This window comes from Piliocolobus tephrosceles, chromosome 14 (genome assembly GCF_002776525.5).
Source record: "Piliocolobus tephrosceles isolate RC106 chromosome 14, ASM277652v3, whole genome shotgun sequence".
Lineage (NCBI taxonomy): Eukaryota > Metazoa > Chordata > Mammalia > Primates > Cercopithecidae > Piliocolobus > Piliocolobus tephrosceles.
In genome coordinates this window covers 25725920-25753884 of record NC_045447.1, presented here as the reverse complement: position 1 = coordinate 25753884, position 27965 = coordinate 25725920, and the positions used below count along the sequence as shown (strand labels likewise).

At 43.3% G+C, this 27965-nt stretch overlaps 1 protein-coding gene across 3 annotated transcripts; it reads right to left on the bottom strand.

The window, feature by feature from the left end:
- Positions 1-1007: 1007 nt before the first annotated feature.
- On the bottom strand, positions 1008-26564 carry WDR31 (WD repeat domain 31). Of its 3 annotated transcripts, XM_023223783.2 has the most exons (11): positions 26484-26564; positions 22595-22748; positions 18556-18698; positions 17678-17810; positions 15592-15666; positions 9102-9246; positions 8902-9002; positions 7605-7672; positions 6451-6592; positions 4650-4812; positions 1008-3088 (listed from the first exon to the last, which is right to left on the bottom strand). In XM_023223783.2, the coding sequence occupies exons 3-11, from the start codon at positions 18669-18671 to the stop codon at positions 2928-2930; spliced, it is 1104 nt and encodes a 367-aa protein (XP_023079551.1). In that variant the 5' UTR covers positions 18672-18698; positions 22595-22748; positions 26484-26564; the 3' UTR covers positions 1008-2927. The 3 variants fall into 3 exon arrangements, with proteins under 3 accessions (XP_023079551.1, XP_023079552.1, XP_023079553.1); XM_023223784.2 differs by lacking the exons at positions 17678-17810; positions 22595-22748; positions 26484-26564 and having other exon boundaries at positions 18556-18694; XM_023223785.2 differs by lacking the exons at positions 15592-15666; positions 17678-17810; positions 22595-22748; positions 26484-26564 and having other exon boundaries at positions 18556-18680.
- Between the last annotated feature and the right edge of the window lie 1401 nt (positions 26565-27965).

The following is a 27965-nucleotide window of genomic DNA, read 5'->3' as shown; positions in this document are numbered from 1 at the left end:
CACATGCTAGGACTGTCCCTGAGACAGCTGTCTACTGCCCCTAGGCACTTGGGCAGGAGATCTCCTTGGAGCCAGAAATAACTGGTCTTTAAGATAAAACAATGTCATGGTCTATGACTTTGTGACATGATGCAAGGGAAAGTGCTTTGAGTCAGGCAGACCCAGATTCATATCTCAGCTCTTCTTAATATGTATGTAACTTTGGGCAAAGTACTGCATGTCTCTAGCCCTCAGCTTCCTCATCTGTGAAACGGAAATAACAATACAGGGAATATTGGGAATAACAAATGAGAACAAATGTATTTAGCCCTCTAGCTTCCTCTCCCACTACCTCTTTGTCTTTTCAGAGTTGAAAGACCCATAACAAGGAATCAAAGGAGAGCAAAACAAGACTAAAGGGTTAGAGGATAAGATCTAAGAATGGATGAAGGGATGGTAAACGTTTATATTTATTTATTTTATTTTATTTTGAGACACAGTCTCTCTCTGTCGCCCAGGCTGGAGCGCAATGGTGCGGTCTCAGCTCACTGCAACCTCCGCCTCCTGGGTTCACGCGATTCTCCTGCCGCAGCCTCCTGAGTAACTGGGACTACAGGTGCACACCACCACACCCAGCTAATTTTTGTATTTTTAGTAGAGACGGGGTTTCACCATGTTGGCCAGGATGGTCTCGAACTCCTGACCTTGTGATCTGCTTGCCTCAGCCTCCCAAAGTGCTGGGACTACAGGCATGAGCCAACGCATCTGGCAGAATGGTAAATGTTTAATATGGAAAGGGAATATTTAGTCTGGACAGAGAGGACAATAAATAATTATGGTTACCATTTGTCAGCACCTTTCCTGGCATTTATTTATTTAGACAGAGTTTCACTCTTGTTGCCCAAGCTGGAGTGCAATGGTGCAATCTCAGCTCACTGCAACCTCCGCCTCCTGGGTTCAAGCAATTCTCCCGCCTCAGGCTTCCAGGTAGCTGGGATTACAGGCAGGCACCACCACGCCCGGCTAATTTTTGTATTTTTAGTAGAGACAGGGTTTTTCCATGTTGGTCAGGTTGGTCTCAAACTCCCGACCTCAGGTGATCCTCCTGCCTCGGCCTCCCAAAGTGCTAGGAGCCACTGCACCTGGCCTTTCCTAGCATTTAAAATAGCTATGTCCAGTCTTCAGAACAGCCCTGTGGTGAGGTATGATCATGAGCCCCATGTTATAAAGTGAAGAGGAAACAGATTTTATAACTTGCCCAAGATCATCCAGCTAAATGGAGAAGTGGAGATTCAAAGTCCAATCTGACTCTTTGTACTAGCTTAAGAACAGACTCTCAGCTGGATGCAGTGGCTCATACCTATAATCTCAACACTTAAGGAGGCTGAGGCAGATGGATCACTTGAGCCCAGGAGACTACACAAACACAAAAAATTAGCCAGGTGTGGTGGTGCATGCCCGCAGTCCAGCTACTCAGGAGGCTAAGGAGGGAGAATTGATTGAGCCCTGGTGATCGAGGTTGCAGTTAGCCACGGTCACACCAAGAGAGGGAACAAGGAAGGTGGCTGTCAGCCACTGGTATCAGAGACAAGCAGAGGCCAGAGAAGACAAATGCAAAATCTTTCTTTGGCTGGGACTTGTCAGAAAAGGAATCTCCAGGCCTCATGTGCCTTATGTGTGGGCATCTCTGAAGGCAGAAAGGACTCCATTTTCCCTGGATGAAAATGGGCCTGTGAGCATGAGGCTGAGGTCTGACTCCTGGGGGCCACACAGGCAGGCCTGAGCACCTTGCCCCTCCTCACTGAAGGGGGCTTAATGTCGGGGCACAGTTGACTCCATCCCTCTTTTTCCTGTATTTTTTTTTTTTTTCAAGACAAGGTCTCTCACTCTGTCACACAGGCTGGAGTGCAGTGGCACAATCTCAGCTCACTGCAAACTCTGCCTGCCAGCTTCAAGTGATTCTCCCATCTCAGCCTCCTGAGTAGCTGGGACTACAGGCACGCGCATACAGGCTTGTCTCCAACTCCTGACCTCAAGTGATCCGCCTGCCTCGTTTTTCCTGTATGTTCTAATGTTATTTCAGGGATCCCCTTTGCCTCACTCTGGCCATTCCAAAACATATATATATATATATATATGTTTCATTTAAATAAATCCAAATAAAAATATTAAAATTGCAAGTGAGATATTTTTGGCCTTAACCTTTGAATTTCAATGTTTTCTTATCTGTAGAGCAGATGTGCTAACTCCTGTAATTCTGGGCAATGCCCATGTGATTCTTGGCCGCTTCAAGCCATCTCAGGTCTGATTTTCACACAAGTTCAGCAGCATTGGGCTAGAAGGGCACCGCCCTCCCAGTCTGCTGCCACTTTGAATAGAAGTCCAAGCTTTCGCTTGCTTGCCCTGACTTTGATTCTTCACATTGCTGAGGAGCAGTGACTGAAGCTTAATCTCATTGTCTACACTCTGTCTCCTCTATGGAGCTGCACTATTCTTTCCCATCTCAATTATTTCTGATGTAACCAAAACACTCTCTCTCCCCATTGCCTTTTTTCTTTTGTGAAGACTTGGAAAGGGTCAGTTTCAAAGGCTTGAGCCCTGTGTTCTGACTTTCACAGACAGAGGCCTGCCACTCTTACATTTACAGGTCATCATTCTGAGCAATAAACTTTTTTTGAAGAGTAGTCCTACAAGCTCACTAAAAAGTTGCATTTGTATTTAACTTAAATAGAGAACTTTATGTGTAGTCCATGTTTCTGGACTCTATGCCTGATTTTGAATCACTGGACTTAAATTATTTGACTTACAACACTGCTACATCTTCTAAGTGAACCTAAGCAAAGAATACCAGCCCTACATCCCACTCCCCACAAGATAAATGGGAAAGACACAAAGCCACGCTGAGAAAGGGCCATGGTTTGATATTGTCCAGTGAGTGTCTCTTGGCCTCAGAATGCTGCCACTTCCTGCAGTTCCAGCCCTCGGCTGTGGTCCATTCTGAGTAAGTGAATTCCTCTGTTAAAACTTGCACACAATAAGGAGATGGCGTCACCAACAGCCAGAGAAGTCAAGGGTCCTGATCCATCCAGAGACAAGGTGAAAAGGCAGGCTGGGGGGAAAAGGGGAACCAGCAGATTAGGCCAAGGGTGTAGCATCACGAAACGTGATGTCTTCATGAGAAATGCGAGGAAATAAAGCATTTGCTGTACATATCTAACCAGTATGAGAGAGGCCCCACTTCTTCAGAGGAAAGCATACCAGGGAGGTCAGAACTTGGGCCAACCCCACGACATCAATGGTAGAGAATGGCACACGGGCCAAACAGGATGCATTCCATCACCAAGAAGTATCAGGTTCTCACCGGCTAAAGACATGTTACAAAGGTGCCCTCAGTCACCTGCCCAGAGAATAAAGCAGGGCCCAGGCAGGGAAAAACATACAAGAATACTGATCTTTAGCTGCTGGCTTCCTGAGGTCTTGATGCCTTGGAGATGAAGGATAATAGGGGAGCCTGAGAGGCATTCTTTAGGGGTTTCAGCTGACCTATCTCCCTCCATCTGCATCTTAGAGGCCACTCTTCTAAAATCTACAGGCTCATACTTGGTGGGCAGGGAATCTGTGCCACTTGGTCAGGTCAATACTTTCAGACCTCGTTCTCCCTGGTAAGGTTTATGATCATTAAGTCTAAAACATCTGCTCTTTTTCCTCAAGCAACTGTTACACCTGGGTGGCTGGAGAAGCCACTCCAGGTGACAGTACAGCAGGCTGTCCTTACTATGGAAGTTTGGCTTGTGGCCACAGCTATTTGCAGAGTGCCCACAAGACACGGTCCCGCCTCTATTCTCTGAGGGAACTACCCTGTCTCCCCTGAGAGGAGCTGAGTTCTAGAAGACTGCTGTAGGAGAGATTTGGTTTAAAGTTCTTTAAGTCAATGCTATTTCTGTCTGTGGCAGAACCCTGTGTCCAGGACAGAACAGATGGAGGCAGTGGCGTGCTGGTAAACCAGCTTTCTGGAGGAAAAAACACCACCACCACCGATTCATAGCACTTGTCAATTTTCATGGTGTAAATACCTCCATCATGATCAGATTTCAGGCTACCAAAGGTTTAAAAACCAGTTCACAAAAATCCTGAATATTTAACAATTGGCCAGCAGGGGCTGACTCTAGCAGATCCAGGAATCTGGGGACCTGGGTTGCATAAGACATTCTTTTTCTCTGATGCTTTGAAATGTTATGAGCTTACTGTGTTCTTAAACTTCAGCTACAGAATTAAAACAGGGCAGAGACTTTCTGAAACTATCCTTACTCCCCCTTAACCTCACCAAAAGCTGAGGGTTTCATTTTAGTCCTCGAAAGAAGAATTCAAAAATGGCAATTCTTGTTCTCTTTTCCAGGTATTTTAAGTGTCACAAATTAGAATCTGATGAAGAACTTCAGATAGAAAGAATGTAAGAGCCAAATCTATGTGAGTTCTCAGGAATGAGTCTATACAACATGGTACCAGGGGATACATGGGGATAGCATCTTGACATCACCTCTTAACCACAGGACTGGACAGTGGCAGAAGATGGGTGGCTTTGTAATGCTGAGCAATGGGAAGAGGGAGTTTTAAAGAAGGTTTTAGGACTTCATGTGTCTTTTGAGGAGAACTGACAGCAGGCTCCTTACCTCCAGTATCTTGGTTCCAAATCTTCACCTTGCAATCATGTGATGAGGTAGCAATTAAAGGCATCAAGGCCAATGCTCTTGGTAGAAAGACGCAGGATGCAACAGTCTGGAAATGCCCCTTATACTCACATATTTTGTTTCGAGTCTGTCTTAGGTCCCACAACTGCAAAGTAATGACATGGACCAGCTCATACTTACTCGTCTAGCTTCGTCCACGAATCTCCCCCCGCTCCCATGATGTACCTATTCCCTACACTTACCTGCTCACGTATCTTCATCCATCCACAGACCCAACAACCCCCATCTAGTGATTATTTTAAGCCTCAACTATGTCTCAAACAACCCTGGTTAAGAATGTGTCATAAGTTTTTGCCTTTTTAATGGTTAGGGAAGTAAAAGCTCCTAGTCCTACAACATGATGGTGTTCCATCATGGGGAACCCGAAACAACAGTATGGGGTTGTTTGCTTTCATGGCAACTCAAGAGCTGCTTTATTTCAACCTCTTGGCATCTGTGGGTCCTGTGGGGACCCCATGGTTAGAAGTACCTCATAGGTATAAGTACATATAAGTGTAGACATTCTGATTTAATGCCTAGATGCTGAACCTTGATGTGTGAAGACTAGCGTCTACAAGAGGGAAGTGCCAGTCAGTGCTGCCAGTCCTACTATCATAGATACAGATCAGATCACAAGTGGAGAATAATGTTCAGGGAGGAGAGCAAATTTAATTATGTCCAAAAAGATAATGAAGTTATCCAGGGAATAGCTGTAGGAACTGGAAATGTTTCACTTAGAAAAGAGATGCTACATTCAAAGGCTGCAACACCCCAATCTACCATTTACTAGGGATGTGGTCTTGTGTCAACTTGCCATGCCTCTATTTCCTTGTCTGTGAAATGGGAATTATAATAGTACCTAACTCATGGGGTTGTTTTTAAGGATTAAATGAGATATTACATGTAATGTGCTCAGCCTAGTGCCCAGCACACAAGAAATGTTCGATAAAATAGGAGGCATAATTGTTCTATTTGAATACCAGATAACCCTTTTAATTGATATTCTACAATTATGAATCGAAGGTGCTTTGGAGGAGCCTAGGCAATCTATTCCAAAATTAACTGCAAGGAAGGTATATGAGTAAGGCATGGAGTAGGCCCTGGACCAACACTAGAACTCCAAATTTCCTAAAAAGCTTGAGCTTCTTTTACTGTGGCCATGCCTATAATGGGAATAAATCTCATTCTTCAAACAGTCCCTCCCCTCTCCAAGCTCTGCTGCGAGTAGAGACATCAGCAGACTAGTTCTGTGTTTAGCTCTTCCCCATCTTGACTCTCATCCCATTCCTATTTCCTACTACCAATTCAGAGAGCCCTAAGTTGATGAATGTTTCTTTTCTTTTCTTTCTTTATTTTTTTGAGATGGGGTCTCCCTTGTTGCCCAGGCTGGCCTCAAACTCCTAGGCTCAGTTGATCCTCCCACCTCAGCCTCTGAATAGCTTGGACTACAGGCACATGCCACCATGCCCAGCTAACTTTTTATTTTTATATAGAGACAGGGTCTTGCTCTGTTGCCCAAGCTAGTCTCAAACTCCTGGGCTCAAGTAATCCTCCTGCCTCGGCCTCCCCGTGAATGTTTCTTAAATGAAGCAACTGGAATGCAAAGAATCACTCACAGTATACTTTTGAAAGAGGCCTGAGCCATTAGCAGAGCTCGCCTGTGTAGCGCAGCTATAGGCATGAGGCCAGAGTAAGTGATCTGTTCATCAGCAACCAGATACCTGAACCTCACACAGTCTCCTACCGTGGCTTCACAGCCTTCTCCTCCAAAGCCATTGCTGCAGGAGATACATTTGTGTCCATCCACACTGACTTCACAGTAGGTCTGAATGTACTGCTTTGCAGGAAACATATGAGCTACCTGCAGCCCCCGACTGTCCCATAATCTGAAAGAGATTAGGGCAGGAAATTAGCTTGTAGTAAATGTGACTGAAATACATCCATATTGTCCCACAACCATAAAAGTCTTGGCTCTTTGCTGTGTAGGCCAGCCAGATTGGAATGGCATGATTTACCTAAAAACAGCAGCATGAACCAGATCAATCTCTGAGACTCTAAAGCTGGCAGGAAGTAACCAAATTGAATGACATCTGAGTTCTTTCTATTTTGAGATCAGTTAATAGAAATTGAGACCAAGCATCTTAATTGTACAAGTTAATTTGTTAATTTGGTCCTTTGAGGCACTGCTTTCCATGGACAAAAGGATATTTCTGTGCCTGTGACTTAAATTTTTAAAAAGATACTTATTATGATATGGAAGATCAGTCATCATTCAGAATCGGTTACAGAAGATTTACATACAGGTCATGGCCACCCTTGGCTATGCAGTCCACTGGGGAGTATTTTGTTTTGCTCCTTATTTTATTTTTACCTCTTTACCCCATTCCTACCATTTTCTAAGTAGAATCTCTTCTGAGATCCAAAGTTTCTAGTTATGCTCTCCAGTCTAAGAACTATTGACTTTACTGACTCCCCTGATGCTGATTTCGACCCTGCTTCCCCAGGGAGGGCTTCAGCTGAAGGCTGGGTGACTGAGAACACCAGGAGCCATGTAGGAGTAGCAAGGAGAGCCAGGCAGCCCAACAGGGTGGGACAAGCAAGTGACTGATTCTGGGGTTAATCTGAACACATTCACATAGCAGGAGCTGGCTGAATCAGATGCTTTGAAACCATCTAGAACAGGGGCTTTTACCAGGCCTGATCTCATGGCATACAGTCCCTACCTTAATGATCCATGGGGCCAGAGCAGAGAGGCCCTACCACCAGTGAAGGGCAGAGGAACAGAAGGCTCTGGGAAGGGCAGAGCAATGTGGATAAGCAGAGGGGGAATGGAGCCATGTACACATGAGAGTCACAAACCTCACAAGAAACACTTTCACTGCTGCTCAGTAAGCCCACCTGAGGGTTTTATCTTCAGAGGTCTGTAGTATGTATGGTTCTCTGGGGACCCAGCACAGGTGAGTGACCTAGAAAAAGCAAAATGTTCAGAACTTCTCACACCAAGTCATTCCTCTGCTGTAATTCCTGTCAAATGTGCTAACTAGCATCACTGTGCCTCTTCTCAAGGATTCTGAACTAGCAAATTCATTTACAGGCATCTTACATTTTGCAGATACCCATCAGTCATGCTCTACCTGCATCTCCCAGGTTATCTGCAGCAAGGGAACAGCTGGGCCAGTTGTGAGCACCAAAATACACGCAGGCACCCTTAGAGTACCTGAAACCCCAGCCGTGTGGCAGATAGAACAGCACCTGTTGTAAGGTGGGTTCACTGAAACTCTAGCCCAACACCTTACGGGGATCAGGAAGAGCATTCATGTTTCTCTTTATCCCTGCAGGCCCCTGCATGGACAGGCATAAAACAGTTTCCAAAATAACCCAAAATAACAGGATTTTCTTTTCTTCCAGTAAACTCCACCAATATAGAGGGCATGGGGCAAGCACATCTAACCATTGGCAGTTATCTTCAAAATTAGAAAAGATGACTGGGACTGAAATTTGACGACCACTAAAAGAACATCTACTATGGGTCAGGTACAAGGACAGGTATTTCACATCTAGTATTTCAATTCATCCTCTGAAGAACCTTAGCAGGTGATAGAATTCTCCCCATTTTATAAATGAAGACACAGACACTCTAAGAGCTTAAGTAACTTCCTTGAGATAACATAGCTGGTAAGTAATAGATCCATGACTTGAACCTGGGTATGACTGACTCCAAAGGCTCTGCAGTTTATACCAGTCTGCTACTAGAAAACAACTAGTCCTTCAAAAGCAATGCAAATTCTACATAAAGCAAAAGGTAATGTTTATTTCTCCACATGATGTTACACGTATGAACATACAATAAGCATAAGCTGTGAGCTCCTGGAAGACAGGAACTCTGTCCTTGGTCACTGACCCTGTTCCTAGCACAGTGTCTGGCCCACAGAAGAAAAGGAATAGTGAAATAAATAATGAAGACCATTTTTAATTCCCACATGAGTGAGTAAAATCATTGTCTGGAGCAGAAGACTCAAGGGACCATCTAATCTAATAACCCCGAGAGGCCAGGGTCTCACAGCAGGTTAGGGGACAGCAATTGGGACCCAGCCTCTAATTTCTGCTCGTGGGCCTCCTGATTTCTCTCCTGAGCCTTTCCTTCACCCCATGCTCCTTTCTGCTGCCCTGTTCTGTACCAAGTTTGAGTTTATACCACGTTCCTGGAGACAGATGCTCTTTCCACACTCTGTCCTGTCACCATATCCCACAGAAGCAGGGTGTTGTCCCGAGAGCCAGTGCACAGCTGTGATGAGTCTTTGGAAACAATGGTGAGAAGACAGCCTGTGAGAGGGGACCTGAACAGGGCTTTTCAGAAAGTATCAAGGTGTTGGGAAGAGGTTCACTTTGTTTTACCTGGACTCACAGCCAATCCGGTGACCACCATGGCATGGCCACACAATTGCTGCCTTGGTTGTGAGGAACTGTGCAAGTCCCACATCATGACCATCCTGTCACGAGAGGCGCTGAAGAACTGGCTGGAATTGGGAATACAGGTTACCTGCTCAGGGAAAAAACAATAACACTGAAATAGCTCTGGTGTGCTAGTTGGACTGGACTTTAAATTGGGGGAAAAAGATGAGTCTGCATAACTCCTTCCCCACACACTTCTTTTTTTCTTTTGAGATGGAGTTTCACTGTCACCCAGGTTGGAGTGCAGTGGCGCTATCTTGGCTCACTGAAGCCTCCACCTCCCGGGTTCAAGCGATTCTCCTGCCTCAGCCTCCCAGGTGGCTGGGATTACAGGCGACAGCCACCACACCCAGCTAATTTTTGTATTTTTAGTAGAGACAGGGTTTCACCACGTTGGCCAGGCTGGTCTCCAATTCCTGACCTCAGGTGAGCCGCCCACCTCGGCCTCCCAAAGTGCCGGGATTACAGGCGTGAGCCACCGCACCTGCCCCCCCCCCCACACTTCTCAAGAGTAATACCTAAGCTTGAAATCTATGAATGCAAAGCATGGGCCAGTCTGAATTTCCACCTTTTTCAATGTTGTGCTACCTTTTCCTTTATGTAGCAGATTTCCTCCTGTCCTTCAGGGTAAGGTTAAAAATCTCACCTCCTGGCCGGGCGCGGTGGCTCAAGCCTGTAATCCCAGCACTTTGGGAGGCCGAGACGGGTGGATCACGAGGTCAGGAGATCGAGACCATCCTGGCCTACACGGTGAAACCCCGTCTCTACTAAAAAATACAAAAAAACTAGCCGGGCGAGATGGCGGGCACCTGTAGTCCCAGCTACTCGGTAGGCTGAGGCAGGAGAATGGCGTAAACCCGGGAGGCAGAGCTTGCAGTGAGCCGAGATTGCGCCACTACACTCCAGCCTGGGTGACAGAGCGAGACTCCGTCTCAAAAAAAAAAAAAAAAAAAAAAAAAAAACTCACCTCCTCAGATCACGTCACCTTGGTAAGGATGTTTCCCCTCTTGGGTTTCCTATAGAACTTCCTCCTGTGGGATTCCTTTTACACCTGATCATCACCGCACCCCAAAAATGGATACTGTACTGTTATGACAGGTGATTCTGTTGTACTTATGAAGAATTTGAAGTGAATCTCTGTTCCATTTTATGCTTTTTACCTTGAATATAACTTTGCTTGATATTATCATCCCAACTCCTGCTCTGTTTGTTTACATTTGCCTGATATATCTTTGCTGACCTGTTCTTCCTGTTCTGATTTCTTCCATCATGTTTTTTTTTTTTGTTTGTTTGTTTTTTTCTGGTAACTGTGGTAAATATACATAAAACTTACAATTTTAACCATTTTTAAGTGTACAATTCAGTGGCAACAAGTACATTCATTGTTGTATAACCATCACCACTATCATCTCTAGAACTTTTCCATCATCCCAAACTGAAACTCTACAACCTTTAAACAATTACTGTCCATTTTCCTCTCCCCGCAGCTGCTGGCACGCGCAATTATTCTACTTCTGTCTCTATGGACTTGACTATTCTAGGTACCTCATATAAGCGGAATCATACCATATTTGTCCTTTTGTGTCCGGCTCTTACTTAGCATAATGTTTTCAGGGTTCAGCCTTGTTGTAACATGTATCAGAATTTCATTCCTTTTTTTTTTGAGACAGGGTCTTGCTCTGTCAACCAGGCTGGAGTGCAGTGACCTGGTCTCAGTTCACTGCAACCTTCCCTTCCTGAGCTCAAGCAATCCACTTGCCTCAGCCTCCTGAATAGCTGGGACTATAAGTGTGTGCCACCACACCCGACTAATTTTTGTATTTTCTGTAGAGATGGGGTTTTGCCATGTTGCTCAGGCTGGCCTCGAACTCCCAGGCTCTAGTGATCTATCTGCCTGGGTCTCCCACAATGCTGGGTTTACAAGCATAAGCCACTGTGCCTGGCCTATTTCATTCCTTTTTAAGGGTGAAAAATAGCCCACTGGATGTATATTACCACATTTTGTTTATCCATGAATCTGTCAAAGGACATTTGGGTTGTTTCCAGCTTTTGGCTATTCTAAACAATGTTGCTATATATATGTGTGTGTGTGTGTGTGTGTGTGCGCGCATGTACAAATATTTGTTCTATGTTTACTGTTTTACTTTCAATCTTTTTTTTTTTTTCAGACGGAGTCTCGCTCTGTCACCCAGGCTGGAGTGCAGTGGCCGGATCTCAGCTCACTGTAAGCTCTGCCTCCCGGGTTTACACCATTCTCCTGCCTCAGCCTCCCAAGTAGCTGGGACTACAAGCGCCCGTCACCTCGCCCGGCTCATTTTTTGTATTTTTAGTAGAGACGGGGTTTCACCGTGTTAGCCAGGATGGTCTCGATCTCCTGACCTCGTGATCCGCCCGTCTCGGCCTCCCAAAGTGCTGGGATTACAGGCTTGAGCCACTGCGCCCAGCCCCTACTTTCAATCTGAAAGCTGCTTTGCATTAGATATGTCTTATGTATGTATGTATGTATGTATGTATGTATTTATTCATTGAGACACAGTCTCACTTTGTGGCCCAGGCTGGAGTGCAATGGTACAATCTCTGCTCACTGCAACCTCTGCATCCCAGGTTCAAGTGATTCTCCTGTCTCAGCCTCCCGCATAGCTGGGATTACAGGTGGGTGCCACCATGCCTGGCTAATTTTTTTTTTTTTTTTTAATTTTTGGTAGAGATGGGGTTTTGCCATGTTGGCCAGGCTGGTCTTGAACTCCTGACCTCAAGTGATCCACCCACCTTGGCCTCCTAAAGTGCTGGGATTACAAAGGTGAGCCATCGTGCCCAGCCTAGATATGTCTCTTTTAAACAATGTATAGGTGGCTTTAGTTTTTAACTCAGTAAGAGTACTGCCTTTCAATAAGTGAATTTATCCCAATTACATTTACTCTATCATATATATGTTTGATCTTGTTTCTTCCATCTTTTCTGTTGGTTTTGAAAAACATTTTGTCATATTTTCATTGTCTTCTTTTTCTATAAAATTGTATATTTATTTTTAGATTTATTTTTCCCTTTCTTTATATTTTTAATTTAAATAATATATAACCTGAGTTCTTCTCATGATACCTCTATATATGTATTAATATCTTTAAACTCATATTCTCAATGTATTAATTTCAGAAAGAAAAGAATCTCCTGTAAGGAAAAAAATTTTTCCTTTAATTAGCACAATTATATTACTTCTGGCTCGTTCCCACTTTTGTAGGTTTTTTATCCAGTCTATTATCATATTATTAATATTTTGCATTTTATTCATATAAATTCTTTAAAGAATTAAAACAATTACATTTCTTCTCATAGCCCTAGTTTTGACGATTCTTTAGACATAATTCTGTGTTTAATTGGTTTGAAGGCTCATACAGTGAATTCAGTTTGGAACTTCTTTAATATTAGTTGGCTTTATTATTCATCATTCATTCGCATTTTTTTGTTTGTTTGTTTGTTTCCCTCTTGTTGCCCAAGCTGGAGTGCAATGGCGCGATCTCGGCTCACCACAACCTCTGCCTCCTGGGTTCAAGCGATTCTCCTGCCTCAGTCTCTTGAGTAGCTGGGATTACAGGCACGCGCCACCACACCCGGCTAATTTTGTATTTTTAGTAGAGATGGGGTTTCTCCATGTTGGTCAGGCTGGTCTTGAACTCCCGACCTCAGGTGATCCACCCGCCTTGGCCTCCCAAAGTGCTGGGATTACAGGCGTGAGCCACCGCGCCTGGCCCATTCACATTCTTTAATAATATACCTTCAACTATATTATTCAGGAATGCTTTGCATATGGCAAGATTTTACCAATTTAAGAATGTCTTTCCATGCCTTTACATATGAACAACACTCTCCGCACATAAATAATCTTTTTCTTTCTTCCTTTCCTCTCTCTCTTTCTTTCTCTCTCTCTCTCTCTTTTCTTTTTTTTCTTTCTCTCTTCTCTCTTTCTCTCTCTTTCTCTTTCTCTCTCTCTCTCTTCCCTCCCTCCCACGTTCTTTCTTTCTGACTGGGTCTCGCTATGTCACCCAGGCTGGGCTGCAATGGCGCAACTATAGCTCACTGCAGCCTCCACCTCCCTGGCTTAAACGATCCTCTTGCCTTAGCCTCCCAAGTAGCTTGGACTATAGGCATGCACCACTATGACCACCAAATGTATTTGTATTTTTATTTGTAGTATAGACAGGTCTTGCTATGTTGCCCAAGCTGGTCTTGAGCTCCTGAGCTCAAGCAATCCTCCCACCTCAGCTTCCCAAAGTGTTGGGATTATAGGAATGAGCTACCCTGCCTGGCCAATTTTTACTTTTTAATAACATTTTTCCTCAAATCTTTTCTCTCCCAGATAATTCTTCTATTGTCTCACTTGTTTTTTTTTTTTTTTTTTTTTTTTTTTTTGAGACAAATCTTGCTCTGTCACCAAGGCTGGAGTGCAGTGAAATGATCACAGCTCACTATGGCTTCAACTTCATGGACTCAAATGATCCTCCCACATCAGCTTCCTGAGTAGCTGGGACTATAGGCGTGCACCACCACATCCAACTAATTTTTTAATTTTTTGTGGAGATGAGGTCTCGTTATGCTGCCTGGGCTGGTCTCAAATTCTTGGGCTCAAGCAATCCTCCTGCCTTGCCTTGCCAAAGTGCCAGAATTACAGGCATGAGCCACTGCCCCTGGCTTGTCTTATTTTTTCAACTTATTGTTTCATAGAGTACATGTTCTCTTAATTTATAGAGTAAAAAGCATTAATCAAATTTTATCTTTGCTTCTTGAGTAGTTCTTCCTTCAAAGTGTATTTTCATCTGACATTAGCTTGTTATATGTGTATTTTAAAAAAATCTAAGCATATAGACCTCACTTTGGATCCTTTCTGCTTATTAATCTTTTCATCTTTGAATGAGGGCAAGTCCAATCTTTGGCAGTAAATTCAACAAGACTTGATACATGCTCAAGTATTACATGCACACACACACACACACGCATGCATGTGCACACACACACAAGTGCACGCACATACACATACTCACACACAGTCAATTCTCTCTCACTTTTTTTCCTTTCAGTCCAAGGTCTACTATAACTTGATTTGTCATGCTGAATATTCATGGTTGATTATGTCTTGATTTGTCATCCTGAATATTGATGGCTGATTATGTCTTGTCTAAATAGCTGAGACTACAGGTGTGCACCAACGTGCCTGGCTAGTTTTTTTTATTTTTTGTCAAGATGGGGTCTTGCTATGTCCCAGGCTGGTTTTAAACTCCCGGCCTCGGGCAAATCACTTGAGGCCAGGGATTGGAGACCAGCCTGGCCAACCGAGCAAAACCCCATCTCTACTAAAAATATAAAAATTAGCCGGGTGTGGTGGCACACGTCTGTAATCCCAGTTACTTGGGCGGCCAAGGCAGAAGAAAAGCTTGAACCCGCGAGATGGAGGTTGCAGTGAGCTGTGATCACACAACAGAGAGAGTGAGATTCTATCTCAAAAAACAAAACATTCCTGGCCTCAAATGATCCTCCTGCCTCAGCCTCCCAAAGCACTGGGATTACAGGGATGAGACACCATGCCTGGTCAGTCCTTCGGCATTTTAGGGTGACTAGAAGAAAGAGAAGCAAGCTGGCAGCAGCCTCAATTTTGTTACATTGTCTTGTTTTACTGGTAAACAATCTATGTCCTTAGTCCTCATCTTTCTAAATAAAGGGCTGTTGGGAGGACCATTCAGGACCAGCTCTTTTAGTGAAATCTGTACTCTGTCAAATATCTGGGGATAAGTGAATTAGAGCATGGTGTTCCCTATCAGTCTAGTTTAGAACACAACGTATCTGGCAAGCAACTATCATATTCTGTGCTATGGGATTGTGGCTGATGCCTAGTTTCATTATAAAGGAAGTGTGTATCTTAATTTTTGGTTCATTTAGGTGGACTTCAGAGCAGGGAATTATATATAAACTGGCATTCTCTATCATTTTTGCTGGAAGCTCACTCTGGTCTGTAATGCTATCTAACAAATTAATTTTTATTTCATTGTTACTGAATGTTCATTAAATGTCCCCAACTAGACTAAAAGGTTGCTGAGCACAGGGATTTTGTCATTTTCCTAGCTATGGTAAGCACAGGGTAAGCCTTCAGTACTATACCTGTTGAGACAGGATAGGTCAGAGAGAGTTGTTATCAGCTGTGTTCTGTTTACTACCTGTGCTATTAAGGGCTTAATGACAAAAGAAAAACTGTGTTCGATATGCCTGTAACAACAACTAAGTGAATGGTTTGCTCTGTTTCTCCTGAAGTAGGACTTCACAGCATCAAACAAAGCCTTTGCATTTTTCCTTAAGATCAAAGATTCAGTCACCCTTAATATCTAGAACTATTAGCTATCCTTTATTCAGTTCCAGATTGCCTTCATAATAATCATTTGACAATTACCTTGGTGATCTCATGTTCATGTCCTTTGAACCTTTTCACCACATTTCCAGTTTTCCAATTATACGCCAGAACTGTCTGAAGAGAGTAAAGATTTTAGTTTCATTACTCAATTCTTGTTAAAGTGACACTAGCCTCTACTGCATTCCCACTTTACTTTCTCCCTCCTCACTCACTCCCTCTCTGTTCAGGGACTTGCTCAAAGCATTAGGGGTTCCCTGTTGTGGCCATCCCTCCTCATGTGCCCCTCCTTTGAGTTTCTTTTCTTTTCTCCTGGTGGTTCTCTGTCTCTCCCTCTGACACTAGACCACTGCTCTAAACTTACTGATGGGTTTGGGCTAACATTCCCCAAGGAGAAATGATTCCACTGGAGGTTCTGGCTGTAGATGGTGAAGGAGAATTCCACATAGGGTTAGATTTGTTTTCCCTACTGTACTGTATATTTTTGTTGTGGTGCTTTTTTAAAAAATTTACCATTTCAAGCTGGGCACAGTGGCTCATGCCTATAATCCAGCACTTTGGGAAGCTGAGGCGGGCAGATCACCTGAGGTCGGGAGTTAGAGACCAGACTGACCAACATGGAGAAACCCCATCTCTATTAAAAATACAAAATAAGACAGGCATGGTGGCGCATGCCTGTAATCCCAGCTAATCAGGAGGCTGAGGCGGCAGAATCCCTTGAACCCAGGAGGTGGAGACTGCAGTGAGCCACCCTGCCCGGCCTAGATTTTAAGACAAAATACTGCCAATTAAATTAGGATACTTAGATGCATCCTGATTTAAGAAGTGTTATAATGTGAAAACAGGGCCAGGCACAGTGGCTCATGCCTGTAATCCCAGCACTTCGGGAGGCCGAGGTGGGCGGATCACCTGAGGTCGGGAGTTCAAGACCAGCCTGACCAATATGGAGAAACCCCATCTCTACTAAAAAAAAATACAAAATGAGCCGGGTGTGGTGGCCCATGCCTGTAATCCCAGCTACTCAGGAAGCTGAGGCTCGAGAATCGCTTGAACCCAGGTGGTAGAGGTTGAGGTGAGCCAAGATCGAGCCATTGCACTCCAGCCTGGACAACAAGGGCAAAACTCCCTCTCAAATAATAATAAAATAAAATAAAATGTGAAAACATGCATCTTAGAACCAGTGGAATACAGTATGCAAATGGAATTTGAAGATTCTAAAAGGCTATTGAAAATGAGAGACATTATTATTATTATTTTTTGAGACAGAGTCTCGCTCTGTCACCCAGGCTGGAGTACAGTGGCCCAATCTCGGCTTATTGCAACCTCCACCTCCCAGGTTCAAGCAATTCTTGAGCCTCAGCCTCCCAAGTAGCTAGGATTACAGGCATGCGCCACCATGCCCAGCTAATTTTTGTATTTTTAGTAGAGACGGGGTTTCGCCATGTTGTCCTGGCTGGTCTTCAGTTCCTGTCCTCAAGTGATCCACCTGCCATGGCCTCCCAAAGTGCTGGGATTATAGGTGTGAGCCACCGCACCCGGCCCATTATTAGTATTATTCACTACAAAAAGAATTAGCAGTTGTGCTACCAGTATCCCAGCTGTGAGTGCTATGATAGATCCAAATATGAAGGAGAGAAATGCGACAATGGGAGGAAGGAGGACAAAAACACAGGGAGGAATCATAATGCATACCAGTGTAAAGAGCATAAAAGAAGAGATTAGAAAGTTCCTTTTGCTGACAATTAACTCCTGTGTCTCCATGTAGGTGTAACATGGCATTGGTGGGAAGTATGATCTCTGCCATTTATAGAAAGCATGTGGGTGGTCAGGCATAGTGTTAAGGATCTCACCTACGTTCTTTGATTTAATCTTTATAACCACCTGTGAGGTAGCATTATTATTCCCACTTAACAGATAATACTGAAGCTCAAAAAAATGTAAAGACTTGTCCAAACGAATGGGAAGTGGCCAAGCAGGGATTTAAACCCAGTCTTCCTAACTCTAAAGCCCATATTTTTACACTCATCAACCCTGCTCCAGAAATGCAAACCCTAGATAGACTTCCTTTCAAAATATCTTCCTTTCCCTGCAATAAAGTTCGTTTCCCGGGAAACACTGCAAACCCCACCTTATCTTTCCCTCCAGAGACACAAACATCTGAGTTCAAAGCAGCAACGACAGAGACGGTATCCATGTGAGCTGGGCTATACTCTTGAAAAGCTTTAGTCTGAATTCTCTCTTCTATAATTTCATCAGGCCTGCTAAAAAGAGTATAGAAAATGAGAGACCCAATGGCATGGGAATGGATGGGGGTGTGGTGGGGTAGGGAGAAGAATGTGGGTTAAGAAGGCAATTCAGGCCAGACTAAGGAGGAATATTTAAAAAGGAGAAGAGAAGGGAGACCCACTGACATTGTCAGCAATGGTATTATTTATTCTGAAAATGTGCAGAATGACTGAAGGATTGGAATCTGATAAAGGGGGATCCTGAAGCCAAGAAGCCAGGAGTCTTTCTTTGCTCACACTAGCAATTAATCCTAAAGATTTAGGCCCCTCTGTGTATGGGTGCAGCCACTAGCTAATAAACTGACTGTTTCTTTCTTTTGAGATAGGGTCTCACTCTGTTGCCCAGGCTGGAGTGCAGTGGCACACATGGCTGGGCTCAAGCAATCTTCCCACCTCAGCTTCCCAAGTAGCTGAGACTATAGGCTCATGCCATCATGCCCAGCTAATTTTTGTATTTTTTGCAGAGATAGGGTTTTGCCATGTTGCCAAGGCTGGTCTCGAACTACTGAGCTCAAGCAATCTGTCCACCTCAGGCTCCCAAAGTGCTGCGATTACAGGCATGAGACAGCACACCCAGCCCTGACTGTTTCTTATCCAAAAGAAAACACACTAAACTATTCAGGGAAGGCCATCAACATTCACCCTGGGTCTTCTCTTTCTTTAGTGGAGAGTTTTAATGGGGCATGATAAAACCTGGGCTCCCAGGGGAGGATTGCTGTACCTGTATTTGTAAGTGCTGTGTTTGAGTTTGCTTTGCAGTTTCCCCATCACAGCACAAAACCTACACCAAACCTTCTGTGGAGGAGCTTGTTTCAGTTGGCACCTGAGTAGCAGCATCCCTTGTGGCTGCTGGAAGTTGCGTTCCTTGTTTAATAAAAAGAATACATATTGTTAATTTTGTTAGGCACAATAATGGTAGTATGATGTTGAAAATAAATCCTTTTTGAGACTAATTAATTGTATGCTTTTGCTTTTCCTTCTCACCCTGCTTCACCCTTACGGCCCTGAGGTTGCAGATACACAAAACAAAACTGATTTTTAAAAAGACTAAGAAGTCCTGTAATAACTAAAAAACAGAAGTGTCATATGGTCCAGCAATTCTTCTCCTGGGTTTACAGCTAAAAACACAGAAACAGATGTTCAAACAAAAATTTGTGCACAAATGTTCACAGCAGCACTGTTCACAGTGGCCGAAAAGTGAAAACAACTCAAATATTCATCAACAAATGAATGGATAAACATCATGTGGTCAATCCATACAATGAAATATTACTTGGCCATTAAAAGGAATGAAGTACTCATACATACTACAACATGGGTGAATCTTGAGAACATCATGCTAAGCAAAAGAAGTCAGACACAAAAGGCTACATAGTTCATATTCTATATATATGAAATATCCATAGTTGGCAAACCTAGAGACAAAAAGCAGATTAGTGGTTGCCAAGAGCGGGGATGAGGAAGAGATTGGGGAGTGACTACTTAATAGATACAGATAGAATGTAATATAGAATATCTTAATAGACTAGATATAGTTTGGATATGTGCCCCCTCCAAATCTCATGTTGAAATTTGATCCCCAATGTTGGAGGTAGGGCTTAGTTGGAGGTGTTTTGGTCATGTGGCCAGATCCCTCATGAATACTTGGTGACATCTCCCTGGTAATTAGTGAGTTCTCACTCCATTAGTTCCCACAAGAACTAACTGTTTTTAAAAAAGCCTGGCACCTTCCTCCTCACCTGGTTCCTTCCTCTCTTGCCATGGGATGCCGGCTCTCCTTTGCCTTCTGCCACAGTGGAAGCTTCCTGAGCCCTCACCAGAAACAGAAGCCCACATCATGCTTTTTATACAGCCTGCAGAACTGTGAGCCAAATAAATTGCTTTTCTTTATAAACTACTTAGGCTCAGTTATTTTTTTAAAGCAACACAAATAAACTAAGAGGCAGAGTTTCCTTTTGGAGTGATGAAAATGTTCTAAAACTAGATAGTGATGGTGGTTGCACAACATTGTCTCTATATACTAAATGTTACTAATCATAAATTTTATGTTACATGCATTCTGGCACAATAAAATAAATACTAAGAAGATGTAATAAAAAATAAAAAATAATTCACATTACTGAAGCTTCTTGAAAAAGAAAAGCCTCAGTTATTCTAAAAGGTTATAACCTTCCTTGGTTGCTGAATTTTTTTTTTCTTAATAATTTCACTACGGCACCTCTGTGTGCCAGATTCATGAAATAGATGTCCTGAGATGCTAGAAATAATGACACTAAATGAGACAATATAGGTAATGACCTAGACTAGCAGTTCTTAAAGTGTGATCCATGGATCATGGGGGATTCCTGAGAGCCTTTCAGGGAGTTTGGGAGGACCTCCCTTTTCCAACTACATCTCTTGGAGAGGCCCTTCTCTCACTCTCTCTCTCCCTTCCTCTCCTTTTTTCTCCTCCTTCTTCCTTCTCCTCCTTTTCCTTCTTCCTTCTTCCTTTTTCCTTCTTCCTTCTCCTTCTCCTTTCTTTTTTATTTTGAGACAGGGTCTCACTCTATCACCCAGGCTGGAGTGCAGTGGTGTGATCTCACTGTACCCTCCACCTCCCAGGCTTAGGTGATCCTCCCACCTCAGCCTCCCGGGGATCTGGGACTACAGGCTTGCACCATCACGCTCAGCTGATTTTTTTGTGTTTTTTGTAGAGATGGGGTTTCGCCAACTCCTGGGCTCAAGCAATCCACGTGCCTTGGCCTCCCAAAGTGCAGGCCTTCTTTTCTTTTTATACCTCAACATAAACAATAGATTACAATAGACTGAATACAGAAGTAGATATCCGAGTCAAATTGTCTCCTGTTTAAGGGAAACATTAGAAATTTGCAAAACCATAAAGCAATACCATTTTTTCTAACTAAATATTTTGGTTTTAGAAAGTATATTTATTTTTCATAAAATGATGTTTTATGTTAATATGCAATAGGTTTATTACTAATTCAAAATTAATAAGTAAATATCTTTAAAATTTCTGTTTTTTTAAATTAATTCATTTACTTATTTATTTTATTTTTTTGAGATGGAGTTTCACTCTTGTCACCTAGGCTGGAGTGCAATGGAGTGATCTCCACCCACTGCAACCTCTGCCTCCTGGGTTCAAGCAATTCTCCTGTCTCAGCCTCCCAAGTAGCTGGGACTACAGGCATGTGCCACTACATCAGGCTTTTTTTTTTTTCTGCATTTTTAGTAGAGATGGGGTTTCACCATTTTTTGGCAAGGCTAGTCTCAAACTCCTGACCTCAGGTGATCCACCCACCTTGGCTTCCCAAAGTGCTGGGATTACAGGTGTGAGCCATGTGCCTGGCCTCATTTATTTATTTTTAAATTTAACAAACCCTGCATGTGGCATTCAATCTCAGTTTTAATGTCAAACAATAGTAGCAGAGCAGGATTCGAATCCAATCTATAACCTACATAAGCAAAACCTCTTCAGGGGTTCTTAATTTTTAAGAATGAAAAGAAGTTCTGAGACCAAAAAGTTTGAGAGCCAGTGACCCAGAATTTAAATAATGTTAATATTGGATTACATATTAGAATAAAAAGAATAATGAAACGTTTTCCAGATTTACTTGTATCATCCCCCTCAACTAACAAGGCTAGAACTGAAAAGAAAGAGAATGAATTATGCATTCAAACGTGCTCCTCCACTCATTCAGGAAACACCTCCTAAACACCTTATTTATGTAGGTCCTATACCAGTTGCTGGTGAAACTGAAAAAAAGAGAAACCTGAAGATGTGACCAGCATGAACATTTGCTGGGACCGAAGGAACCTAAGGACCAGTCTCAACTACTCCAGGTCACGTGTCCCCTGCAACTAGCTGTGATATCAAAGAGCTGAGGGAAGTATGGGGGGCAGTGGGAGCACCCAGTCCCCATTTCTTCTGAGGTTCTGCTTAAAAGTTCTAGGAAATGAGTTTCTTATGGGCATGACCAACCTAATTCTAGGAAGAACTGTCTACAGGAGAGAACAGCAGCTAAAACGCACCAACTTAATATTCTTATTCATACCATTAGCGTTAAAAAAATAGAGCTTTCCAGAAGACTTTCAGCCTACGTCTTGAGAAGTAGACAGAATTACTTCCTGACAAGACTAGGTAACCAATACAGAAAAGCATAACACAATGGGAACAATGTGAGTGGCATCAAGAGACCTAGGATCTACCCCAACCCTGCCTCATCCCATTATGTGTCCTTGAGCAGCTCCATTCCCCACTCTGGCCTCAGTCTCCCCAGCTAAAAAATTAGGACACTAGATGAAATTATTTTTAGTAGATTATGTGTATAATGAGAGAAGGTCTTTCATTATTCATCTTTGTACCCCGAGTGGCTTGCATAGTACTGTACAACAAAAATAATTGTGAAGTGGTGAATCTAAAGTCCCTTCCACTTCACATAGTCCAGGATTTTCTGTAAGAGACCACAAGATATGCTGAGAGGCAAAATTCAGGATAGTTTTCAAAAAGCTTGGGATGTGGTATTGTTTATAGATAGAGGGTGCAGGGCTTCTTATCTGCCAGCCTAACCTATTTTTCAACATTGTCATCAAACTAACGACAGATGTCATCCACAGATCTAGGTCACTGGAAATTGCAGGTGCTATTAATGGATTGGCTCTGCTCAAAACTGATTGGTATAGTCAGAGAGCCATACGTCCCAAGAAAAGCATATATATTCATGGGACATTCTATGGAAAAGATAACTTTTAGAATTACTTACCCCCAAACCAATAGGATCTTCTTGGTGAGCTGCCCCTATGCAATAGTTTGTAATGTGTATCCTTTGGAAAATAGTTCAGGCAGCCACTTCTTAATCTCTGTAATTAGTGGGAAGCCACTGAAGTTAATCTCTTCTCTGTCTAAGCATGTTTGCACTGAAAAGAGATTTACAAGATAAATAAAGACCTTGTTTATTAAAGAGATGATTAGGTGTAGGTTTCCCTCACAAAGGAAGAAATATTTTACAAAATTCCAAGATTATCTCCCTCACATTTCCACAATTCAGGAAAGTATACTATAATGCTAATTATATATTTTTTAAATATGCAAAATATATTTAAATACATCATTAAACATTTTGATTTTGCTCCTAACATAGGACTTCTGTTCATCAAAAATCTTGAGTTGACTGCTTCAGAGTTTACTGCTTTTGTGAAAAAGGCAATTTCTCCTGTTTTAAATAATTATCCTAGAATTTGAGATGGAAGAGCTTTTCAAAATCACCATATATAAACCATTTATTTATTTCAAGATCTGCAGAATAAGGGTAGAAATATTATTTGCTCAAAATTATAACTACGATCATTTATTTAAAGATCTGCAGAATAAGGATAGAAATATTATTTGCTCAAAATTGTAACTAAGTAAATCTCTTGACTTCTAGTCCAGAATTTCCATTATAAATGTCTACAAAGAATAAACAGTTTTATTGCATTTTAATAACTTAATTTTAAGAATTCAAATAAATTCTAAATATTGATTGACAGTACAGCTTATTCTGAGAATTAAGGGCAGCACAGAATAGTCAGAACAACATTTGATTAAATGCATTAGTACCTGCATTAGACAGGACTAGTTGTGAATTATAGCTCAATGTGGCCTTGGGCAAGTTGTTGAACCTCTCTAAGTCTTACTTTCCTATGTGTAAAATAGGATAATAACTCCATCATTGACTTCTGCAAAGATTAAAAATAGCACTTAAAATGTACCAGGAACTGCTCTAGGTTTTATATTTATTAACTCATTTTATCTATTCCACAAGCCTCTGAGATACTGTTACTACAGGCTGAGCATCTAATCCAAAAATCCAAAATTCAAAATGCTCCACAATCTAAAACTCTTTGAGCACTGACATGACATAAGAAGGAAATAGTCATTGAAGCATTTTGGATTTCTTTTTTTTTTTTTTTAAGACAGAATCTTACTCTATTGCCCAGGCTGGAGTGCAGTGGCGCAACCTCAGCTCACGGCAACCTCCACCTCCCAGGATCAAGCAATTCTCCTGCCTCAGCCTCCTGCGTAGCTGCGATTACAGGTGTGTGCCACCATGCCCGGCTAAGTTTTGGGTTTTTCGTAGAGACGGGGTTTCACCATGTTGGCCAGGCTGGTCTCGAACTCCTGACCTCAAGTGATCCGCCCACCTAGGCTTCCCAAAGTGCTGGGATTACAGGCGTGAGCCACTGTGCCTGGCCACATTGGAACATTTTGGATTTCAGGTTTTCCATTAGGGAGGCTCAACCCTTAAGTACATAATGCAAATATTCTAAAATCTGAAATTTGAAACACTTCTGGTCCCAAACATTTAAGATAAGTGATACTCAACCTGTATGGCCATTTTGCAGATGAGAAAAGTGAGGCACAGAGATATCAAATAGCTTGGTCAAGTTTATACTGCAAATAAGTGGCAGAGCTGAAACTTGAATCCAGGCAGTCCAACTCCAGGGGCCCTGTTCTTGACCAGCATATTATACTGCATCTCTACAAAAGCTAGTGCATATAAAGCTTTCGGTTCATTCTGGCAAGCTGTTAACAATAAATTATGGTTACTAGCATGACTGCAAGATTAACAGTGACCATACTGGAAGCAGCATTTTCACACTTATTAATATTGTTCATAATGCACAAATATTAATGCACAAATATACACAGAGAACATATACAAATGGATATATGAATCTAGAGGATATTAAAGCTGAAGTAAATTATGGCCTCTGATCAGAGTGACTGGACCCAACAAAGCTAAGAATTCATTATGTTACATAGCAAGGCAATTAAAAAGTCTCAAGAACAAAGTATATGAATTTGGGTTATGTCTACGTTGTTGTAACTTATTATGAGTAGACTAAGAAATAAAAATACTGCTAAGTTATCTTCCACTATTTTTATTATGAATATGTAATATATTTGAGAGGAGGTATAATTTCTGGTTCATTTTTGTATCTATGATTTGACCTTAGCCTAGGAGAATGAACGCAAGGCAAATAAATACTTGAATTAATTAATGGAATACTAAGATGAACAGTCAGCTTGGAGTTTGGCTCTTGTTGCCCAGGCTGGAGTGCAATGGTGCGATCTCGGCTCACCACAACCTCTACCTCCCAGGTTCAAGCGATTCTCCAGTCTCAGCTTCCCTAGTAGCTGGGATTACAGGCACCTGTCACCACGCCCAGCTAATTTTGTATTTTTAGTAGAGACAGGGTTTCTTCATGTTGGTCAGACTGGTCTCAAACTTCTGACCTCAGGTAATCTGCCTGCCTTGGCCTCCCAAAATGCTGGGATTACAGGCGTGAGCCACTGCTCCCAGCCCAGTGGTACGCTTTTTAAGGACCCAACAACATAAGGGCCCTTTTAACCTGCCCAACAACATATCCTTTAGAGAGCAGTCACCCTGTTTCATCCCAGACTCCAGACCCAGAAAGGCTGGAGAGGACATGGGAAAATCTATAGACTCAATTTTGGCTCTGGATGTCCCCATTAGTTCCAGCTGGAACCAGGCCTCAGTCTGAATCCCAGCACTTATTTCGATTCTAATCTGCTTTCCAAAGGCCTTGAGATATCCAGTAGTCACTCTAAACCACCCTAAACATAAAGCAGAGAATTCTCTTTTAACTCTCCAGTGCAATATTCCTTGATATACACCAGTACCTATCCAACTGCTCTATTCCATGTAGAAGCTGAGACTCAGAAGGCTGTGACTTGCTGAAGGTCACAGGGGCAGAGCTGGGTGGACTGCACCTTATTTCCCTGCTCCCCTGTTCATGCAAACGCTGGTATCTTAATTCCCTACGTCTCCGCTAAATCTCCCTCTGCACACTTCTGTCTTACACTCTGGGAGACCAAGGCATCTTTAGCCGCCAAAACAATGCTCAAAGAAACAAAAGTATGAGTAGAAACACCTGGAAGCTGGTCTGGTTCGAACTTCTAATGGTACAGATAGCGGAAACCGAGGACCAGGGAATAAGAGAGTCTTGCCTAGAGTCACATAGGGAGCCAGTTCTAGGCCACCACTCTCAAGGCTGCCTCAAATTTTGGGGATGACTTGTGGACTTGTGTGCAGTTTTTCCTTTCTGTTGCTTTAGATCGCAAGTGCTCCTCTCTCTGCCCATTATACGAACAACTAAAGTTTATTATTTTTTTATTTTTTTAGAGAGGAGTCTCGAGTCTCGCTCTGTTGCCCAGGCTGGAGTGCAGTGGCGGGATCTGGGCTCACTGCAACCTCCGCCTCCCGGGTTCTGGCAGTTCTCTGGCTTCAGCTTCCCAAGTAGCTGGGACTACAGGCGCACGCCACCACGCCTGGCTAATTTTTTGTATTTTAGTAGAGACAGGGTTTCACCGTGTTGCCCAGGCTGGTCTCGAACTCCTGAGCTCAGGCAATCCACCCACCTCCCACAGTGCTAGGATTCCAGGCGTGAGCCACCGCGCCCGGCCTAAAGCTTATTTTTGATGTGTATGTGGAAAGAGGGGAGAGGAGTCCTCCAAGATGGGAACCTAGCGCCACCCAGCACAAGGTCGGCCCTCATAACCGCTCTCCGCTTCGGCCAAAGGACGAGGGTTGCCCGCTCCCAGTCTGCCGCTACGCCCCTTTCTCCCACCTCAGGCTCAGTACCCACCGGTGGGCTCGGGGGCTGGAGCTGGGGCCGGCGGGAACGCGGAGCTGGCGGATGTGAGCAGCCTCCGAGCCCTCCCCCGCCTCCGCCCCTAGCAGCAGGCGCACGTTGCTAGGGTGGGAGTGCTGACGAAAAGCCTCCGGGCACCCTCTCCGGCAGCCGAACCGCAGTTCCGCTAGCATAAAGCTGGGACAGAACTGAGCGCCCGGTGCTACTCTCTTCGTGTAACAATGCACTGATGAGGTCCAGAGAGGAGGACGCTTGTGCCCAGGACCACGTTGCCAGAAGAATCTAGACAATCCAAGGAAAGCGGGTACCTTTGTAATAGCTATGGAGAAAGCACTTAATAAAGGTCATCTTTTAAATTATTAGTCGCTCAGATATACACGTTGCCGTGTTTCTGTGGAGTTTCTCTGATTTCGACTAGAAATTCCTCCTTTGGACACTCTCCCAGCCTCCCACTCCTCTATTCCTTTCATTATTTTTTTCATGGAACCGTTACAGCCTAGTACCATAGCAAGAAGAGACCCCTCAGTACCTTCTTGAGATCCGAATGGGAAGACAGTTGTAGAAACGAACAGTTTTTACAGCTGCAGTCTCTTTGCTTCCAGACTGGAGTTTATTCATCTCCGTATTCCTGGTGCACAGGATAGGGCTTGGTATATAGTAGGGGCTTGTTGAATGTTTGTGGAATTAATGAATGAATGGCAGGGATCCTAGCCAACATTTATTTATTTACTTATTTATTTATTAGACGGAGTCTTGCTCTGTCCTCCAGGCTGAAGTGCAGTCATGTGATCTGGGCTCACTGCAACCTCTGCCTCCCAGGTTCAAGCGAGTCTCCTGCCTCAGCCTCCCAAGTAGCTGGGACTACAGGTGCAGGCCTCCATGCCTGGCTAATTCTTCTATTTTCAGTAGAGATGGGGTTTCATCATGTTGGCCAGGCTGATCTTGAACTCCTGACCTCAAGTGATCCGCCCACCACAGCCTTCCAAAGTGCTGAGATTACAGGCATGAGCCTCTATGCCTGGCCCCAATATTTATTTTGAACCCTAGTAGGTGCCTTTGCAGTGTTGATCTGGCAAAATAGCCTTCGATGAAGATTTGTGGAGTTTCTGAAAATTGGGTGCCTTTGAGGATGTGGGAGTGATGAGAGAAGTTTGCCTCCACATACTGGCTATTGGGTCTGTTTTCCAATCCAGGGAAGGGATCCCCTCCATGGCATCCCTGATGGGGTATCTGTAGCCCTAGTTGATGCTTGCTCTGTGATGATGCACTCATAACTTTCTAAGCTAGTGACCTATTGTTGGGAGATTTCCTTCTGGCAGGAGAACGTATCTACCCCGTGCCACTTGAAACTCTGATCTTCGTTCAGAGCCAATGGCTCTCCTTACAGACTTAATCCCTTTTCCCCACAACAGCTGGGCAAGCCACAACCAGGATAGACTTACTGCTTTGTCCTGGGACTCTGGGCTAGGCTCAGTG

Excerpts from the sequence above, each read along its gene's own strand:
- WDR31 (XM_023223783.2), bottom strand. The coding sequence starts at position 18,671 with ATGCTGCTACTCAGGTGCCAACTGAAACAAGCTCCTCCACAGAAGGTT. Across the intron at positions 9,003-9,101 it reads CGGATTGGCTGTGAGTCCAG|ACTCATCACAGCTGTGCACT; the intron begins GTAAAACAAAGT and ends TTGTTTCCAAAG. Across the intron at positions 6,593-7,604 it reads TCTGAAGATAAAACCCTCAG|ATTATGGGACAGTCGGGGGC; the intron begins GTGGGCTTACTG and ends AATCTCTTTCAG.